Genomic DNA, 20335 nt, shown 5'->3' on the forward strand with positions numbered 1-20335 from the left:
GACTCTCAATAGCCGTGGTTGTTGGAGCCTGTGTGGGAGTTGGAAGCTCAGTGGCTGTGGTTGTTGGAGACTTAGTGGCCGTGGTTGTTGGGGCCTGTGTGGGAGTTAGAGACTCAGTGGCCGTGGTTGTTGGAGCCTGTGTGGGAGTTGAAGGCTCAGTGGCCATGGTTGTTGGAGGCTCAGTGGTGGTACTTGGAGCCTGTGTGGGAGTTGGCGACTCAGTAACGGTACTTGGAGCCTGTGTGGAAGATGGAGGCTCAGTGGCCATGGTTGTTGGAGACTCAGTGGCGGTACCTGGAGCCTGTGTGGGAGTTGGAGGCTCAGTGGCCGTGGTTGTTTGAGACTCAGTGGCGGTACTTTGAGCCTGTGTGGGAGTTCGAGGCTCAGTGGCCATGGTTGTTGGAGACACAGTGGCGGTACTTGGAGCCTGTGTCAGAGGCTCAGTAGCCGTGGTTGATAAAGATTCAGTGGCAGTACTTGGAGCTTGTGTGGGAGTTGGAGGCTCAGTGGCCGTGGTTGTTGGAGATTCAGTGACGGTACTTGGAGACTGTGTGGGAGTTGGAGGCTCAGTGGCCGTGGTTGTTGGAGACTCAGTGGTGGTACTTGGAGCCTGTGTGGGAGTGGGAGGCTCAGTGGCCGTGGCTGTTGGAGCCTGTGTGGGAGTTGGAGGCTCAGTGGCCATGGTAGTTGGAGCCTGTGTGGGAGTTGGAGGCTCAGAGGCCATGGTTGTTAGAGACTCAGTGGTGGTATTTGGAGCCTGTGTGGGAGTTGGAGTCTCAGTAGCCGTGGTTGTTGGAGCCTGTGTCGGAGTTGGAGGCTCAGTGGCCGTGGTTGTTGGAGACTCAGTGGCCGTGGTTGTTGGAGCCTGTGTGGGAGTTGGAGACTCAGTGGCCGTGGATGTTGGAGCCTGTGTGGGAGTTGGAGGCTCATTGGCCATAGGTGTTGGAGGCTCAGTGGTGGTACTTGGAGCCTGTGTGGGAGTTGGCGACTCAGTGGCCGTGGCTGTTGGAGCCTGTGTGGCAGTTTGAGGCTCAGTGGCCATGGTTGTTTGAGGCTCAGTGATGGTACTTGGAGCCTGTGTCGGAGTCGACGGCACAGTGGCCATGGTTGTTAGAGACTCAGTGGCAGTACTTGGAGCTTGTGTTGGAGTTGGAGGCTCAGTGGCCGTGGTTGTTGGAGACTCAGTGGCGGTACTTGGAGCCTGTGTGGGAGTTGGAGGCTCAGTGGCCATGGTTGTTGGAGACATAGTGGCGGTACTTGGAGCCTGTGTCCAAGGCTCAGTGGCCGTGCTTGATAGAGACTCAGTGGCAGTACTTGGAGCTTGTGTGGGAGTTGGAGGCTCAGTGGCCGTGGTTGTTGGAGACTCAGTGACGGTACTTGTAGACTGTGTGGGAGTTGGAGGCTCAGTGGCCGTGGTTGTTGGAGACTCAGTGGCGGTACTTGGAGCCTGTGAGGGAATTGGAGGCTCAGTATCCGTGGTTGTTGGAGCCTGTGTGGGAGTTTGAGGCTCAGTGGCCATGGTTGTTGGAGGCTCACTGGCGGTACTTGGAGCCTGTGTCGGAGTCGACGGCTCAGTGGCCATGGTTGTTAGAGACTCAGTGGCAGTACTTGGAGCTTGTGTGGGAGTTGGAGGCTCCGTGGCCGTGTTTGTTGGAGACTCAGTGACGGTACTTGGAGCCTGTGTGGGAGTTGGAGGCTCAGTGGCCATGGTTGTTGGAGACTCAGTAGCGGTACTTGGAGCCTGTGTGGGAATTAGAGGCTCAGTGGCCGTGGCTGTTGGAGCCTGTGTGGGAGTTGGGGGCTCAGTGGCCATGGTAGTTGGAGCCTGTGTGGGATTTGGAGGCTCAGTGGCCGTGGTTCTTGGAGACTCAGTGGCGGTACTTGGAGCCTGTGTGGGAGTTGGAGGCTCAGTGGCCGTGGTTGTTAGAGACTCATTGGCAGTACTAGGAGCCTGTGTGGGAGTTGGAGGCTCAGTGGCCGTGGTTGTTGGAGCCTGTGTGGGAGTTGGAGGCTCAGTGGCCATGCTTGTTGGAGACTCAGTGTCGGTACCTGGAGCCTGTGTGGGAGTTGGAGGCTCAGTGGCCGTGGTTGTTGGAGACTCAGTGGTAGTACTTGGAGCTTGTGTGGGAGTCGGAGACTCAGTGGCCATGGTTGTTGGAGACTCAGTGATGGTACTTGTAGACTGTGTGGGAGTTGGAGGCTCAGTGGCCATGGTTGTTGGAGACTCAGTAGCGGTACTTGGAGCCTGTGTGGGATTTGGAGGCTCAGTGGCCGTGGCTGTTGGAGCCTGTGTGGGAGTTGGGGGTTCAGTGGCCATGGTTGTTGGAGCCTGTGTGGGAGTTGGAGGCTCAGTGGCCGTGGTAGTTGGAGCCTGTGTGGGAGTTGGAGGCTCAGTGGCCGTGGTTGTTGGAGACTCAGTGGCAGTACTTGGAGCCTGTGTGGGAGTTGGAGGCTCAGTGGCCGTGGTTGTTAGAGACTCAGTGGCGGTACTTGGAGCCTGTGTGGGAGTTTGAGTCTCAGTAGCCGTGGTTGTTGGAGCCTGCGTGGGAGTTGGAGGCTCAGTGGCCGTGGTTGTTGGAGACTCAGTGGCCGTGGTTGTTGGAGCCTGTGTGGGAGTTGGAGACTCAGTGGCCGTGGCTGTTGGAGACTCAGTAGCGGTACTTGGAGCCTGTGTGGGAGTTGGAGGCTCAGTGGCCGTGGTTGTTAGAGACTCAGTGGCAGTACTTGGAGCTTGTGTGGGAGTTGGAGGCTCAGTGGCCGTGGTTGTTGGAGACTCAGTGGCGGTACTTGGACCAGGTGTGGGAGTTGGAGGCTCGGTGGCCATGGCTATTGGAGCCTGAGTGGGAGTTGGGGGCTCAGTGGCCGTGGTTGTTGGAGCCTGTGTGGGAGTTGGAGTCTCAGTGGCCGTGGTAGTTGGAGTCTGTGTAGGAGTTGGAGGCTCAGTGGCCGCGGTTGTGGGAGACTCAGTGACGGTACTTGAAGCCTGTGTGGGTGTTGGAGGCTCAGTGGCCGTGGCTGTTGGAGCCTGTGTGGGAGTTTGGGGCTCAGTGGCCGTGGTTGTTGGAGCCTGTGTGGGAGTTGGAGGCTCAGTGGCCGTGGTTGTTAGAGACTCATTGCCAGTACTAGGAGCCTGTGTGGGAGTTGGACTCTCAGGAGCCGTGGTTGTTGGAGCCGGTGTGTGAGTTGGAGACTCAGTGGCCATGGTTGTTGGAAACTTAGTGGCCGTGGTTGTTGGAGCCTGTGTGGGATTTGGAGACTCAGTGGCCGTGGTTGTTGGAGCCTGTGTGGGAGTTGGAGGCTCAGTGGCCATGGTTGTTGGAGGCTCAGTGGTGGTACTTGGAGCCTGTGTGGGAGTTGGCGACTCAGCAGCGGTACTTGGAGCCTGTGTGGGAGTTGGAGGCTTTGTGGCCATGGTTGATGGAGACTCAGTGGCGGTACCTGGAGCCTGTGTGGGAGTTGGAGGCTCAGTGGCCGTGGTTGCTGGAGACTCAGTGGCAGTACTTGGAGCCTGTGTGGGAGTTGGGGGCTCAGTGGCCGTGGTTGTTGGAGCCTGTGTGGGAGTTGGAGGCTCAGTGGCCGTGGTACTTGGAGACTGTGTGGGAGTGGGAGGCTCAGTGGCCGTGGTTGTTGGAGACTCAGTGGTGGTACTTGGAGCCTGTGTGGGAGGGGGAGGCTCAGTGGCCGTGGCTGTTGGAGCCTGTGTGGGAGTTGGGGGCTCAGTGGCCGTGGTTGTGGGAGCCTGTGTGGGAGTTGGAGGCTCAGTGGCCGTGGTAGTTGGAGCCTGTGTGGGAGTTGGAGGCTCAGTGGCCGTGGTTGTTGGAGAGTCAGTGGCAGTATTTGGAGCCTGGGTGGGAGTTGGAGGCTCAGTGGCCGTGGTTGTTAGAGACTCAGTGGCGGTACTTGGTGCCTGTGTGGGAGTTGGAGTCTCAGTAGCCGTAGTTGTTGGAGCCTGAGTCGGAGGCTCAGTGGCCGTGGTTGTTGAAGACTCAGTGGCCGTGGTTGTTGGATCCTGTGTGGGAGTTGGAGACTCAGTGGCCGTGGATGTTGGAGCCTGTGTGGGAGTTGGAGGCTCAGTGGCTATGGTTGCTGGAGGCTCAGTGGTGGTACTTGGAGCCTGTGTGGGAGTTGGAGACTCAGTGGCCGTGGTTGTTGGAGCCTGTGTGGGAGTTTGAGGCTCAGTGGCCATGGCTGTTGCAGGCTCAGTGGCGGTACTTGGAGCCTGTGTCGGAGTCGACGGCTCAGTGGCCATGGTTGCTAGAGACTCAGTGGCAGTACTTGGAGCTTGTGTGGGAGTTGGAGGCTCAGTGGCCGTGGTTGTTGGAGACTCAGTGACGGTACTTGGAGCCTGTGTGGGAGTTGAAAGCTCAGTGTCCGTGGTTGTTGGAGACAAAGTGGCGGTACTTGGAGCCTGTGTGGGAGTTGGAGGCTCAGTGGCCGTGGCTGTTGGAGCCTGTGTGGGCGTTGGAGGCTCAGTGGCCGTGGTTGTTGGAGCCTGTGTGGGAGTTGGAGGCTCAGTGGCCGTGGTAGTTGGAGCCTGTGTGGGAGTTGGAGGCTCAGTGGCCGTGGTTGTTGGAGACTCAGTGACGGCACTTGGAGCCTGTGTGGGAGTTGGAGGCTCAGTGGCCATGGTTGTTAGAGACTCAGTGGCAGTACTTGGAGCCTGTGTGGGAGTTGGTCTCTCAGTAGCCGTGATTTTTGGAGCCTGTGTGGGAGTTGAAGGCTCAGTGGCCGTGGTTGTTGCAGACTTAGTGGCCGTGGTTGTTGGAGCCTGTGAGGGAGTTGGAGACTCAGTGGCCGTGGGTGTTGGAGCCTGTGTGGGAGTTGGAGGCTCAGTGGCCATGGTTGTTGGAGGCTCAGTGGTGGTACTTGGAGCCTGTGTGGGAGTTGGTGACTCAGCAGCGGTACTTGGAGCCTGTGTGGGAGTTGGAGGCTCAGTGGCCATGGTTGTTGGAGACTCAGTGGTGGTACCTGGAGCCTGTGTGGGAGTTGGAGGCTCAGTGGCTGTGGTTGTTGGAGACTCAGTGGTGGTACTTGGAGCCTGTGTGGGAGTTGGGGGCTCAGTGGCCGTGGTTGTTGGAGCCTGTGTGGGAGTTGGAGGCTCAGTGGCTGTGGTAGTTGGAGCCTGTGTGGGAGTTGGAGGCTCAGTGGCCGTGGTTGTTAGAGACTCAGTGGCAGTAATTGGAGCCTGTGTGGGAGTTGGACTCTCAGTAGCCGTGGTTGTTGGAGCCTGTGTGGAAGTTGGAAGCTCAGTGGCTGTGGTTGTTGGGGCCTGTGTGGGAGTTAGAGACTCAGTGGCCGTGGTTGTTGGAGCCTGTGTGGGAGTTGAAGGCTCAGTGGCCATGGTTGTTGGAGGCTCAGTGGTGGTACTTGGAGCCTGTGTGGGAGTTGGCGACTCAGTAACGGTACTTGGAGCCTGTGTGGAAGATGGAGGCTCAGTGGCCATGGTTGTTGGAGACTCAGTGGCGGTACCTGGAGCCTGTGTGGGAGTTGGAGGCTCAGTGGCCGTGGTTGTTTGAGACTCAGTGGCGGTACTTTGAGCCTGTGTGGGAGTTCGAGGCTCAGTGGCCATCGTTGTTGGAGACACAGTGGCGGTACTTGGAGCCTGTGTCAGAGGCTCAGTAGCCGTGGTTGATAAAGATTCAGTGGCAGTACTTGGAGCTTGTGTGGATGTTGGAGGCTCAGTGGCCGTGGTTGTTGGAGATTCAGTGACGGTACTTGGAGACTGTGTGGGAGTTGGAGGCTCAGTGGCCGTGGTTGTTGGAGACTCAGTGGTGGTACTTGGAGCCTGTGTGGGAGTTGGAGGCTCAGTGGCCGTGGCTGTTGGAGCCTGTGTGGGAGTTGGAGGCTCAGTGGCCATGGTAGTTGGAGCCTGTGTGGGAGTTGGAGGCTCAGAGGCCATGGTTGTTAGAGACTCAGTGGTGGTATTTGGAGCCTGTGTGGGAGTTGGAGTCTCAGTAGCCGTGGTTGTTGGAGCCTGTGTCGGAGTTGGAGGCTTAGTGGCCGTGGTTGTTGGAGACTCAGTGGCCGTGGTTGTTGGAGCCTGTGTGGGAGTTGGAGGCTCAGTGGCCGTGGATGTTGGAGCCTGTGTGGGAGTTGGAGGCTCATTGGCCATAGGTGTTGGAGGCTCAGTGGTGGTACTTGGAGCCTGTGTGGGAGTTGGCGACTCAGTGGCCGTGGCTGTTGGAGCCTGTGTGGCAGTTTGAGGCTCAGTGGCCATGGTTGTTTGAGGCTCAGTGGTGGTACTTGGAGCCTGTGTCGGAGTCGACGGCGCAGTGGCCATGGTTGTTAGAGACTCAGTGGCAGTACTTGGAGCTTGTGTTGGAGTTGGAGGCTCAGTGGCCGTGGTTGTTGGAGACTCAGTGGCGGTACTTGGAGCCTGTGTGGGAGTTGGAGGCTCAGTGGCCATGGTTGTTGGAGACATAGTGGCGGTACTTGGAGCCTGTGTCCGAGGCTCAGTGGCCGTGCTTGATAGAGACTCAGTGGCAGTACTTGGAGCTTGTGTGGGAGATGGAGGCTCAGTGGCCGTGGTTGTTGGAGACTCAGTGACGGTACTTGTAGACTGTGTGGGAGTTGGAGGCTCAGTGGCCGTGGTTGTTGGAGACTCAGTGGCGGTACTTGGAGCCTGTGAGGGAATTGGAGGCTCAGTATCCGTGGTTGTTGGAGCCTGTGTGGGAGTTTGAGGCTCAGTGGCCATGGTTGTTGGAGGCTCACTGGCGGTACTTGGAGCCTGTGTCGGAGTCGACGGCTCAGTGGCCATGGTTGTTAGAGACTCAGTGGCAGTACTTGGAGCTTGTGTGGGAGTTGGAGGCTCAGTGGCCATGGTTGTTGGAGACTCAGTAGCGGTACTTGGAGCCTGTGTGGGAATTAGAGGCTCAGTGGCCGTAACTGTTGGAGCCTGTGTGGGAGTTGGGGGCTCAGTGGCCATGGTAGTTGGAGCCTGTGTGGGATTTGGAGGCTCAGTGGCCGTGGTTCTTGGAGACTCAGTGGCGGTACTTGGAGCCTGTGTGGGAGTTGGAGGCTCAGTGGCCGTGGTTGTTAGAGACTCATTGGCAGTACTAGGAGCCTGTGTGGGAGTTGGAGGCTCAGTGGCCATGGTTGTTGGAGCCTGTGTGGGAGTTGGAGGCTCAGTGGCCATGCTTGTTGGAGACTCAGTGTCGGTACCTGGAGCCTGTGTGGGAGTTGGAGGCTCAGTGGCCGTGGTTGTTGGAGACTCAGTGGTAGTACTTGGAGCTTGTGTGGGAGTCGGAGACTCAGTGGCCATGGTTGTTGGAGACTCAGTGATGGTACTTGTAGACTGTGTGGGAGTTGGAGGCTCAGTAGCCATGGTTGTTGGAGACTCAGTAGCGGTACTTGGAGCCTGTGTGGGAGTTGGAGGCTCAGTGGCCGTGGCTGTTGGAGCCTGTGTGGGAGTTGGGGGTTCAGTGGCCATGGTTGTTGGAGCCTGTGTGGAAGTTGGAGGCTCAGTGGCCGTGGTAGTTGGAGCCTGTGTGGGAGTTGGAGGCTCAGTGGCCGTGGTTGTTGGAGACTCAGTGGCAGTACTTGGAGCCTGTGTGGGAGTTGGAGGCTCAGTGGCCGTGGTTGTTAGAGACTCAGTGGCGGTACTTGGAGCCTGTGTGGGAGTTTGAGTCTCAGTAGCCGTGGTTGTTGGAGCCTGTGTGGGAGTTGGAGGCTCAGTGGCCGTGGTTGTTGGAGACTCAGTGGCCGTGGTTGTTGGAGCCTGTGTGGGAGTTGGAGGCTCAGTGGCCGTGGTTGTTGGAGACTCAGTGGCGGTACTTGGACCAGGTGTGGGAGTTGGAGGCTCGGTGGCCATGGCTATTGGAGCCTGTGTGGGAGTTGGGGGCTCAGTGGCCGTGGTTGTTGGAGCCTGTGTGGGAGTTGGAGTCTCAGTGGCCGTGGTAGTTGGAGTCTGTGTAGGAGTTGGAGGCTCAGTGGCCGTGGTTGTTGGAGACTCAGTGACGGTACTTGGAGCCTGTGTGGGTGTTGGAGGCTCAGTGGCCGTGGCTGTTGGAGCCTGTGTGGGAGTTTGGGGCTCAGTGGCCGTGGTTGTTGGAGCCTGTGTGGGAGTTGGAGGCTCAGTGGTCGTGGTTGTTAGAGACTCATTGCCAGTACTAGGAGCCTGTGTGGGAGTTGGACTCTCAGGAGCCGTGGTTGTTGGAGCCGGTGTGTGAGTTGGAGACTCAGTGGCCATGGTTGTTGGAAACTTAGTGGCCGTGGTTGTTGGAGCCTGTGTGGGATTTGGAGACTCAGTGGCCGTGGTTGTTGGAGCCTGTGTGGGAGTTGGAGGCTCAGTGGCCATGGTTGTTGGAGGCTCAGTGGTGGTACTTGGAGCCTGTGTGGGAGTTGGCGACTCAGCAGCGGTACTTGGAGCCTGTGTGGGAGTTGGAGGCTTTGTGGCCATGGTTGATGGAGACTCAGTGGCGGTACCTGGAGCCTGTGTGGGAGTTGGAGGCTCAGTGGCCGTGGTTGCTGGAGACTCAGTGGCAGTACTTGGAGCCTGTGTGGGAGTTGGGGGCTCAGTGGCCGTGGTTGTTGGAGCCTGTGTGGGAGTTGGAGGCTCAGTGGCCGTGGTACTTGGAGACTGTGTGGGAGTTGGAGGCTCAGTGGCCGTGGTTGTTGGAGACTCAGTGGTGGTACTTGGAGCCTGTGTGGGAGGGGGAGGCTCAGTGGCCGTGGCTGTTGGAGCCTGTGTGGGAGTTGGGGGCTCAGTGTCCGTGGTTGTGGGAGCCTGTGTGGGAGTTGGAGGCTCAGTGGCCGTGGTTGTTGGAGAGTCAGTGGCAGTATTTGGAGCCTGGGTGGGAGTTGGAGGCTCAGTGGCCGTGGTTGTTAGAGACTCAGTGGCGGTACTTGTTGCCTGTGTGGGAGTTGGAGTCTCAGTAGCCGTAGTTGTTGGAGCCTGAGTCGGAGGCTCAGTGGCCGTGGTTGTTGGATCCTGTGTGGGAGTTGGAGACTCAGTGGCCGTGGATGTTGGAGCCTGTGTGGGAGTTGGAGGCTCAGTGGCTATGGTTGCTGGAGGCTCAGCGGTGGTACTTGGAGCCTGTGTGGGAGTTGGAGACTCAGTGGCCGTGGTTGTTGGAGCCTGTGTGGGAGTTTGAGGCTCAGTGGCGGTACTTGTAGCCTGTGTCGGAGTCGACGGCTCAGTGGCCATGGTTGCTAGAGACTCAGTGGCAGTACTTGGAGCTTGTGTGGGAGTTGGAGGCTCAGTGGCCGTGGTTGTTGGAGACTCAGTGACGGTATTTGGAGCCTGTGTGGGAGTTGAAGGCTCAGTGTCCGTGGTTGTTGGAGACAAAGTGGCGGTACTTGGAGCCTGTGTGGGAGTTGGAGGCTCAGTGGCCGTGGCTGTTGGAGCCTGTGTGGGCGTTGGAGGCTCAGTGGCCGTGGTTGTTGGAGCCTGTGTGGGAGTTGGAGGCTCAGTGGCCGTGGTAGTTGGAGCCTGTGTGGGAGTTGGAGGCTCAGTGGCCGTGGTTGTTGGAGACTCAGTGGCGGCACTTGGAGCCTGTGTGGGAGTTGGAGGCTCAGTGGCCATGGTTGTTAGAGACTCAGTGGCAGTACTTGGAGCCTGTGTGGGAGTTGGTCTCTCAGTAGCCGTGATTTTTGGAGCCTGTGTGGGAGTTGGAGGCTCAGTGGCCGTGGTTGTTGCAGACTTAGTGGCCGTGGTTGTTGGAGCCTGTGAGGGAGTTGGAGACTCAGTGGCCGTGGGTGTTGGAGCCTGTGTGGGAGTTGGAGGCTCAGTGGCCATGGTTGTTGGAGGCTCAGTGGTGGTACTTGGAGCCTGTGTGGGAGTTGGTGACTCAGCAGCGGTACTTGGAGCCTGTGTGGGAGTTGGAGGCTCAGTGGCCATGGTTGTTGGAGACTCAGTGGCGGTACCTGGAGCATTTGTGGCAGGTGGAGGCTCAGTGGCCGTGGTTGTTGGAGACTCAGTGGTGGTACTTGGAGCCTGTGTGGGAGTTGGAGGCTCAGTGGCCGTGGTTGTTGGAGACTCAGTGGCGGTACTTGGAGCCTGTGTGGAAGTTGGAGGCTCAGTGGCCGTGGTTGTGGGAGACTCAGTGGTGGTACTTGGAGCCTGTGTGGGAGTTTGAGGCTCAGTGGCCATGGTTGTTGGAGACTCAGTGGCGGTACTGGGAGCCTGTGTGGGAGTTGGACTCTCAGTAGCCGTGGTTGTTGGAGCCTGTGTGGGAGTTGGAGGCTCAGTGGTCGTGGTTGTTGGATACTTAGTGGCCGTGGTTGTTGGAGCCCGTGTGGCAGTTGGAGACTCAGTGGCTGTAGTTGTTGGAGCTTGTGTGGGAGTTGGAGGCTCAGTGGCCATGGTTGTTGGAGGCTCAGTGGTGGTACTTGGAGCCTGTGTGGGAGTTGTCGACTCAGCAGCGGTACTTGGAGCCTGTGTGGGAGTTGGAGGCTCAATGGCCATGGTTGTTGGAGACTCAGTGGCGGTACCTGGAGCCTGTGTGGGAGTTGGAGGCTCAGTGGCCGTGGTTGTTGGAGACTCAGTGCCGGCACTTGGAGCCTGTGTGGGAGTTGGAGGCTCAGTGGCCGTGGTTGTAGGAGACTCATTGGCGGTACTTGGAGCCTGTGTGGGAGTTTGAGGCTCAGTGGCCGTGCTTGTTGGAGACTCAGTGGCTGTACTTGGAGCCTGTGTGGGAGTTGGAGGCTCAGTGGCCGTGGTTTTTGGAGACTCAGTGGCGGTACTTGGAGCCTGTGTGGGAGTTGGAGGCTCAGTGGCCGTGGCTGTTGGAGCCTGTGTGGGAGTTGGGGGCTTAGTGGCCGTGGTTGTTGGAGCCTGTGTGGGAGTTGGAGGCTCAGTGACCGTGGTAGTTGGAGACTGTGTGGGAGTTGGAGTCTCAGTAGCCATGGTTGTTGGAGCCTGTGTGGGAGTTGGAGGCTCAGTGGCCGTGGTTGTTGGAGACTCAGTGCCCGTGGTTGTTGGAGCCTGTGTGGGAGTTGGAGACTCAGTGGTGGTACTTGGAGCCTGTGTGGAAGTTGGAGACTCAGTGGCGGTACTTGGAGCCTGTGTGGGAGTTTGAGGCTCAGTCGCCGTGGTTGTTGGAGACTCAGTGGCTCTACTTGGAGCCTGTGTGGGAGTTGGAGGCTCAGTGGCCGTGGCTGTTGGAGCCTGTGTGGGAGTTGGGGGCTCAGTGGCCGTGGTTGTTGGAGCCTGTGTGGGAGTTGGAGGTTCAGTGACCGTGGTACTTGGAACCTGTGTGGGAGTTGGAGGCTCAGTGGCCGTGGTTGTTGGAGACTCAGTGCCCGTGGTTGTTGGAGCCTGTGTGGGAGTTGGAGGCTCAGTGCCCGTGGTTTTTGGAGACTCAGTGGCGGTACTTGGAGCCTGTGTGGGAGGTGGAGGCTCAGTGGCCGTAGTCGTTGGAGATTCTGTGGCAGTACTTGGAGCCTTTGTGGGAGTTGGAGGCTCAGTGGCCGTGGTAGTTGGAGCCTGTGTGGGAGTTGGAGTCTCAGTAGCCATGGTTGTTGGAGCCTGTGTGGGAGTTGGAGGCTCAGTGGCCGTGGTTTTTGGAGATTCAGTGGCGGTACTTGGAGCCTGTGTGGGAGTTGGAGGCTCAGTGTCCGTAGTCGTTGGAGATTCTGTGGCAGTACTTGGAGCCTGTGTGGGCTCAGTGGCCGTGGTTGTTGGAGCCTGTGTGGGAGTTGGAGTCTCAGTAGCCATGGTTGTTGGAGCCTGTGTGGGAGTTGGAGGCTCAGTGGCCGTGGTTGTTGGAGACTCAGTGCCCGTGGTTGTTGGAGCCTGTGTGGGAGTTGGAGGCTCAGTGGCCGTGGTTTTTGGAGATTCAGTGGCAGTACTTGGAGCCTGTGTGGGAGTTGGAGGCTCAGTGGCCGTAGTCGTTGGAGATTCTGTGGCAGTACTTGGAGCCTTTGTGGGAGTTGGAGGCTCAGTGGCCATGGTAGTTGGAGCCTGTGTGGGAGTTGGAGGCTCAGTGGCCGTGGTAGTTGGAGCCTGTGTGGGAGTTGGAGTCTCAGTGGCCGTGGTAGTTGGAGCCTGTGTGGGAGTTGGAGGCTCAGTGGCCGTGGCTTTTGGAGATTCAGTGGCGGTACTTGGAGTCTGTGTGGGAGTTGGAGGCTCAGTGGCCGTGGTTGTTGGAGACTCAGTGGCAGTACTTGGAGCCTGTGTGGGAGTTGGAGTCTCAGTAGCCGTGGTTGTTGGAGACTCAGTGGCGGTACTTGGAGCCTGTGTGGGAGTTGGAGGCTCAATTGCCGTGGCTGTTGGAGCCTGTGTGAGAGTTGAGGGCTCAGTGGCCGTGGTTGTTGGAGCCTGTGTGGGAGTTGGAGGTTTAGTGACCATGGTAGTTGGAGCCTGTGTGGGAGTTGGAGTCTCATTAGCCATGGTTGTTGGAGCCTGTGTAGGACTTGGAGGCTCAGCGGCCGTGGTTGTTGGAGACTCAGTGCCCGTGGTTGTTGGAGCCTGTGTGGGAGTTGGAGACTCAGTGCCCGTGGTTGTTGGAGCCTGTGTGAGAGTTGGAGGCTCAGTGGCAATGGTTGCTGGAGGCTCAGTGGTGGTACTTGGAGCCTGTGTGGGAGTTGGAGACTCAGCGGCGGTACTTGGAGCCTGTGTCGGAATCAACGGTTCAGTGGTCGTGGTTGTTAGAGACTCAGTGGCAGTACTTGGAGCTTGTGTGGGAGTTGGGGGCTCAGTGTCCGTGGTTGTTGGAGACTCAGTGACGGTACTTGGAGCCTGTGTGGGAGTTGGAGGCTCAGTGGCCGTGGCTGTTGGAGCCTGTGTGGGAGTTGGAGTCTCAGTAGCCGTGGTTCTTGGAGCCTGTGTGGGAGTTGGAGGCTCAGTGGCCATGGTTGTTGGAGACTTAGTGGCCGTGGTTGTTGGAGCCTGTGTGGGAGTTGGAGACTCAGTGGCCGTGGTTGTTGGAGTCTCTGTGGGAGTTAGAGGCTCAGTGGCCGTGGTTTTTGGAGACTCAGTGGCGGTACTTGAAGCCTGTGTGGGAGTTGGAGGCTCAGTGGCTGTGGTTGTTGGAGACTCAGTGGCGGTACTTGGAGCCTGTGTGGGCGTTGGAGACTCAGTGGCGGTACTTGGAGCCTGTGTGGGAGTTGGAGGCTCAGTGGCCGTGGTTGTTGGAGACTCAGTGGCGGTACTTGGAGCCTGTGTGGGAGTTGGAGGCTCAGTGGCCGTGGTTGTTGGAGACTCAGTGGCAGTACTTGGAGCCTGTGTGGGAGTTGGAGGCTCAATGGCTGTGGTTGTTGGAGACTCAGTAGCAGTACTTGGAGCCTGTGTGGGAGTTGGAAGCTCAGTGGCCGTGGTTGTTGGAGACTCAGTGGCGGTACTTGGAGCCTCTGTGGGAGTTGGAGACTCAGTGGCAGTACTTGGAGCCTCTGTGGGAGTTGGAGCCTCTGTGCGAGTTGGAGCCTCTGTGGGAGTTGTTGCTGGTCCTGTGTTGGTTGATAATGCAGTAGTAGTTTGTTCTGTGCTCGGTTCCATAGTGGGTATTGTTGCTTCTGCATAAATAGAATAATTGACATTTACAAACTTTTCTTCTCCTTTTGTTATTTGTGGATCTCACTATAAAAATCTCTATGAATCTCATCCTGGATTATAGAAAGTATTAGTACAGATGATTTCTAAATTTATTCACCAATTACTGACATGTTCACAATTATGATTGCTAGAACTATGACAAGACTTTGTATTGAGATCTTAGTTGGATGAAATTCACCATGCACATCAATGTCCACATCTAGTAGATTTGATTGAATCATTTCTGAACAATGATGTGAATTCGGATTCAGCCTGACAGTGCGGCGGTGATGTGGTGGTAAATCTGATAAAGCTCTGCCCTCCTGCAGTGGGCGCATTGGCGCATTATTTTTAGATGACAATTGGCCTATGTAGTAGTCAGTTTCAGCTGTATGGGGCCGACAATACAGTTAGAAATGAAATCATGAATGATTGTAATATGATAATCCAATTCAGCCGCCTCAGGCCTATAACTTTAAATTTTTTAAATGTCGTCGCTGAATTATATCATCTATATATTTTTCATTAGCATTACGGGGAATATCAGATTGTTCTTGCATTTCATTTCCTTTCATAGAATCCTCATGCTTATTCCATTATTCCATACTTGTCTGATGTAGTGGTCTGTGTGTTCTGAATGATTGCAATTAGTGATGAGCGATTATGTTCTGCTAACCGTTTCGGCGAGCATGCTCGGGCGAACACTGAGTATCTTAATTGAGCTCGGGTCTTATGTTTCAGTCTCACTGTGTGCATGATTTGCGACTGTTTGACAGCTTTAATACATGTAAGGAATGTTTGTTTCTTAGGCATTCCTCACAAGTATTAAAGCTGTCAAAGTCGCAAATCATGCACACAGAGAGACTGAAACATAACACCTGAGCACGCCGAAGATACTCTGTGTTCGCTCGTGCATGCTCGCCGAAAGGGTAAACAGAACATGCTCGCTCATCACTAGTTGCAATACATATTTTGGTTAGTGTAGCGCCCCGAGGGTTCGGCCGCTACAGGGGTATTGCACCTCAGACCAGAGGTGTGATATTCCACTCCCGGGTAAGGATGGAGTATGGACCAGGACTCAGTTAGCTGCATACAGCACGCACACCCCATTTCCGAGGGACAGCTCAACAGTGCTCCCACTAGACAGAAGTGCAGGCACAACCGACTATATCCCTGACTGGAGTGGGGAGGGGGGTGGAACACCCAGTGCTGTAGGGGCAGATAGGGGTTGGTTCCTGAGCGTAGATAGGAGCTCATTGGTTGCTGGTCACCTGGGCTCATGGCTAGAGGGAGGGATAAAAGGTGGGCACCATCTTAGTTCAGTGTTCAGTCTGTCCAGAGAGAAGAAGACAGGGAGTAGAGGCTCTGTAGGAGCTCTGCTCAGAGGCAGGCCTAGAGAAAAGGCCGGAGCCTGAGAGGAGAAGGAGAAGTGGGCCTGGAGAAGAGGCCAAGGGAAGGAGGAGAAGACAGAACAGGAAAGAAGGAGAAGAGAGAGAGAAACAGAAGGGCTCAGGAACAAGAAGGTGAAAGGGACCCTAAGAACCCACGAGAATCCAGGGTGAAGGGTTAGGCAGATTAAGGGTACCGGATCCCAAGTTGGTGGAGGAGAAACAACCCTCAGCCAAAGACCAGAGGCTGTGACCATTTATTGGTGCAGCACCTCATCAAACCTGCTAGGAAGGCACCATAAAGGACAGCGGGGAAAGGGGCCCACGTTTACCTGCGCAGGTCCACGGCGACCGGACAAAAATGGGTCACTGGTGAGGCAGGCCAGAGAAAGGAAAGAAGGGGGTCCTGTGCCATGCTCCTGAACTGCCTGGGAGTTGACCGAGCCCCTCACCTGGTGGATGCAGCATGGCTCGGGCGGTCACTACCTGTACAGAAGTGACCTGGAGTATCTGAACTGTGAGTAAAAGACATTGGACTGCAGTACGTTGTCTGTGTGCTCTTTCGCTCCCCCAGCACTACCGATACTGGGACTCTCACCACCATCACCCCCACCATCCACTACACTGCCCTGGGGCCGCACTCTTCCCGTGGGGAGTCACACCATCCCAGCTGCATACATCATCAGCCCCAGCGGACTGCCTTGCAGCGGCGGTTCCTAATAGCCGCAATCCACGGGTGGCGTAGTCGGACATTATCAACAGCACTTAGCAGACTACCACTGGTCTGACCACCCTGAGCCGCGGGACCGGGCTGCCACTACTACCCCCATCGTTTCCCTATTGCCCGGATCCGCATGCCCCACGGCCCAGGGGGCGAGTCATTAGCTTATATCAGGGGTCTAAAACTAAAGTGAGGTCCGGGGCTACTTAGAAAAATGCCATTATGGCACTGTGCATTGTTACATTTTGGTTGGGATTTTACAGCGACAGAGGTCGTTCAGCTAAAGTTTGCTCTGTGTAGCTGCTACTAGTGTTGAGCCACCCCCATAGTGTTCGAGTTCGGTTCGGTTCGTCGAACACCCGTATGTTCGCCGAACTGTTCGTCGAACACCGTTAAAACCAATGGCAGGCAAACAAAAACACATTGAAACACATAGAAAACACCTTCAAAAGGTGTCCAAAAGCTGACAAACTGCTCAGAAGACACAACTAACACATGGAAAAGTGACAAGTACATATAGTCATGCGAAAAGAAAAGAGGTGGAGGAGTAAAAGGAGGGGGAGACACAGATATAGGCATGTCATGCCCTTCTAAAACCAAAAAAGTGCGAAGTCGACACGGCCAGTCCGTTCCTGCCCGTGCGACCTCCGTGTCGCCGGGTTTGTGCCAGAGCCGCGGTGGACCCTGACGGCCAGCCCCCCTCTCCCAATACTGGTGCCTGTCCGCTGGTGGATCGAGCGAGCCCCCCTGTGGTGGAGGCAGGTCTAATCTTTTTAATTTAAATTGTCTCTCTAATCTGAATGAGTACACTTTAAATCCTTTTACAAGGATCTATTGGAGCACAAGTCTCATGCCAGCAGCCTCGTAATTCCAGCTCCAGTAGCGTCCACTAAAGCTGCTGCAGTTGAAAAGCTTTTATAAGGATCGAGCTTGGCGGTCCACCGCAAGGAGTCCTACCGCCAGTCCCAGCCCCTGTGCCTTGGGGTGCCTCCCCGATGCTCTTCACTGAGTGTCCCGGGGGCCCGAACCATTTCCTTTGAAAAAATTAAGTGTCCAAACTACAGGTGGTGTAGCTTGCTTAACAGCTGGGATAATCCGCTGACTAGCAGACACTGCTACTAGGCACAAAGTATTTCCTGGGCTAGATGCAGCTAAAAATTTGTAATTAGATACTCTCATTTGATGCTGAGAAAGCATTCCATAGACTCATGGCACGCCATATATTATTCTCTTAAAAAGCTTGGGGTAGGGGTCTAGGGGACCCTTTTATAGGCAAAATCACGGCCCTGTATCGCAATACGTCACCTAGGCTGAAGATAGATGGAACATTTTCATCACCTTTCATAATCACCAATGGGACAAGGCAGGGATGTCCTCTGTCCCCTCTCTTATACATCCTAGTGACGGAGCACCTGCTCTCATCAATTCGCCATAACCCCAATATTAGGTGGATTGAGGTGGGAGGCACCGAGTACAAGTGCTCTGCATTTGCTGCTGATGTCCTAGTATATATCACTCAATCACATATATCCATCCCTGCTGTTATGGCTGAAATAGATCACTTTGTTACATGGTCAAATTTTAAAATCAATGCAGCGAAGTCTGAGGCCCTCGATGTCTCCCTCCCCAAATCTATACAGGATTCCATCCAGTCCAACTTTCCCTTTACCTGGCCCTCACAGGGTATCAAATACTTAGGAATTCGTATTCATAGAGACCTCTCCTGTCTATGTTATCTTAATTTTGGGCCCTTTTTTGAACAACTCCATACAGACCACGGTTGGCAAGTTAGAACTGTAAGATTCACTACGTGAACCACTGGTGTTTTGTGGAAAAGCACATGTACACTGTGTTCCAAATTATTATGCAAAAAGTGTTTAGGAGTGATAAGGGAAGAATTTTTTTGTTTGTCAGTTAAACTCATTGATGGTGATGTGTGTCAGGGCTCTTTATATCACTGTAAGCAATTGCAGACACTTGTGCTAATTAGTTTGTCAGGTGTGTCCAATGAAAGGCAAGACTACTTAAGAAGGTTGTCCCACATTATTAAGCAGCCTACATTTTCTGCCAAAATGGGAAAGAAAAAGGATGTGTCGGCTGCTGAGAAGCAACAAATTGTGGAGTGTTTAGGTCAAGGCATGACTACAATCAACATTGCCAAGACACTTCATCCTGATCATCGCACAATGAAGAAGTATGTAGCTGATTCACAGTACACACGTGTGCTTGCTGATAAGGGAAAATTAAGGACTCTTTCCTACAGGCAATTACGTCAGGTTAAAAGAGCAGCGGCAAAAAAAGCCTTGTCATATCAGCAGACAAGTTTTTGAAGCTGCTGGTGTCTCCAACGTCTCCCGAACAACAAGATGCAGGGTCCTTCAGAGGTTTGCAGCTGTGCGTAAGCCATCCTGTCGACCTCCTCTATCCACTGTACACAAGCAGAAACGGCTCCAGTGGGCCAAACAATACATGAAGATTGACTTCAAAACTGTTTTGTTCACCGATGAGTGCCGTACAACGCTCTATGGTACAGATGGATGGAGGGGAGGATGGCTGGTTGATGGACACCCCATGCAAACACGGCTACGGCGCCAACAAGGAGGAGGTGGAGTAATGTTTTGGGCTGGAATCATGGGGAGAGAGATTGTTGGCCCCTTTAGGATCCCTGAAGGGGTAAAGATGAACTCCATAATGTATGTGTAGTTTCTCAAACAGCACTTTCTGCCATGGTTCAAGAAGAAGAACCGTGTATTCCGCAGCAAGATCATTTTCATGCATGATAATGCCCCGTCTCATGCTGCACATAACACATCTGCATCTCTGGCTGATATGGGCATAAAAGGGGACAAACTTATGGTGTGACCCCCATGCTCCCCTGACCTCAACCCCATTCAGAACCTCTGGAGCATCATCAAAAGGAGTGTCTATGATGGGGGGAGGCAGTTCACATCTAAGCAACAGCTCTGGGAGGGTATTCTGTGCTCATGCAAAACAATTGAAGCAGAAACCATCCAAAACCTGACAAATTCAATGGACGAGAGTTCAGAAGCTCCTTTCGAACAAGGGGTCCTATGTGCAAATGTAACATCACCTAGAATAAAGTTTTGAGTTGAAAACTGTTTGATATCAGTTTCTAATAACCTGCTAATGCTTATAATTTCAAAAATGACAATTTTTTTGTTCTTTATTAAAATGAAAAGGTTGATCGAAGAGTGTGGGGGATCTAAGAGTGTGGCAACCCAGTAGTCAGGATTATTTCGAATTCTGACAATCTGAGGGTCATGTTGCAGGTAGTGCAGCAAGAAGGCACTAATGTGTCTTGCGCATCTAGAACCCCCAAAATTATTTTCCGGGCTAAAAATTATTGCTAATTTGAAAGCTGATGGAGCTTAGTATAGATGGCCTAATAGAATCAGTACTGCAAACTTCTACAAGGTCCAAATTATTATCCAGCCAAGATACAGATAAACATGATTAGTAATTTTAAATCTGGTGGAGTTTAGTATTGAGCGAACATGCTCGACACTGCTCGGTACTCACCCAAGCATCACACTACTCGGGATGTTCGGCGAGCACCGAGCATTTCCGGGTTACTCGGGTGGGAGATCGGGTCTCCGCCCTGCATGTTTGGCGCTCTTTACAGAGCCAATGAACATGCAGGGATTGCCAGTCAGTCACTGTAATGCCTCAGCCATGTTGGTTGTGGGCATTACAGTGATTGGCTGGCCGCACAGCGTCACCTCGAGTATTTAAAACCGGGCGCCGCCATCTTGGACACAGTCGCTCCGGATCCGACAGTGTAGAGACAGCGCTGCTGATTTAGGGAGAGATATAAACTGCGAAATAGTTAGTGTAGGGTCTGTAAAGGCTGCCAGATCAAACAAACAGTCCTTCTCAGGACTAATATCCATCCCAGATATCAGGCAGGCAGGCTGTATAGGAGACGCAGTGGTTATACCAGCAAACGCTGCATTACAGTCCTGTGTGCTGCTCCTGTTGCTGAAATTGTTGGACTTAGCTCCAGGTCTTAGGGGACAGGAAAAATCCTTTTTTTTCCATTTAAATCCTCTTTTTTTTTCCTCCTTCATACTGTACAAATACCCGTCTTATTAACCTTTTGGTGTCCCCCCCCCCCCAAAAAAAGTGTGCCTCTGATTTTTCAGACACAAATATATCTGTTGAAAATAGTCAGGTGTAGGCTAGAGAAACAGAAGTGTTGTTTTGCACTTCCACGGTTCAAACCTCTGTATTATCCACTTTTGAGCCATTTGTATCTAAAAAAAAACAGTTTGAGTGTGTCGCTCACTGTTCAGCTGCAAATATATCTATTTAAAAAAGTCTGGTATACCCCAGTAAACAATAACTGTGGTTTTGCCATCCCATGGTAAAAAATCTCTATTATTCAGGTTTTGGTATATTTTCCATAAAGAAAAACAGTAGTGTCTCCTGACTGTTGTGACACAAAAATATATCTGTTGAAAATAGTCTGGTGTAGGCCCGACAAATCCCAGTGTGGTTTTGCAGTTCCACGGGTCAAATCTCTGTACTATCCAGTTTTGGGCCTTTGGTATCTAAAAAAACACAGTTTGAGTGTGTCGCTCACTGTTCAGCCGCAAATCTATATATTTAAAAACGCTGGTATACCCAAGTAAACAATAACTGTGGTTTTGCCATCCCACGGTAAAAAATCTCTATTATTCAAGTTTTGTTATTTTTTACATAAAGAAAAACAGTAATAATTTCTCCCTGATTGTT

At 54.1% G+C, this 20335-nt stretch overlaps 1 protein-coding gene across 1 annotated transcript; it reads right to left on the reverse strand.

Annotated features, from left to right (window-relative positions):
- Window positions 1–1427: 1427 nt before the first annotated feature.
- Window positions 1428–5899, reverse strand: LOC141157709 (uncharacterized). Its single transcript, XM_073645254.1, has 4 exons — window positions 5819–5899; window positions 4442–5329; window positions 2113–2983; window positions 1428–1447 (listed from the first exon to the last, which is right to left on the reverse strand). Exons 1-4 carry the CDS (start codon window positions 5897–5899, stop codon window positions 1428–1430), a joined length of 1860 nt encoding a protein of 619 aa, XP_073501355.1.
- Window positions 5900–20335: the final 14436 nt, after the last annotated feature.

This window comes from Phyllobates terribilis, unplaced genomic scaffold (assembly GCF_046119375.1).
Source record: "Phyllobates terribilis strain yellow unplaced genomic scaffold, ASM4611937v1 Scaffold_8__6_contigs__length_399053987, whole genome shotgun sequence".
Taxonomy (NCBI): Eukaryota; Metazoa; Chordata; class Amphibia; order Anura; family Dendrobatidae; genus Phyllobates; species Phyllobates terribilis.

Excerpts from the sequence above, each read along its gene's own strand:
- LOC141157709 (XM_073645254.1), bottom strand. The coding sequence starts at position 5,899 with ATGGCCTCTGAGCCTCCAACTCCCACACAGGCTCCAACTACCATGGCC. Across the intron at positions 2,984-4,441 it reads CGCCCACACAGGCTCCAACA|GCTTCAAGTACCGTCACTGA; the intron begins GCCACGGCCACT and ends ACACCCACACAG. Across the intron at positions 1,448-2,112 it reads GACTCCCACACAAGCTCCAA|GCTCCAAGTACCGCCACTGA; the intron begins GTACTACCACTG and ends ATTCCCTCACAG.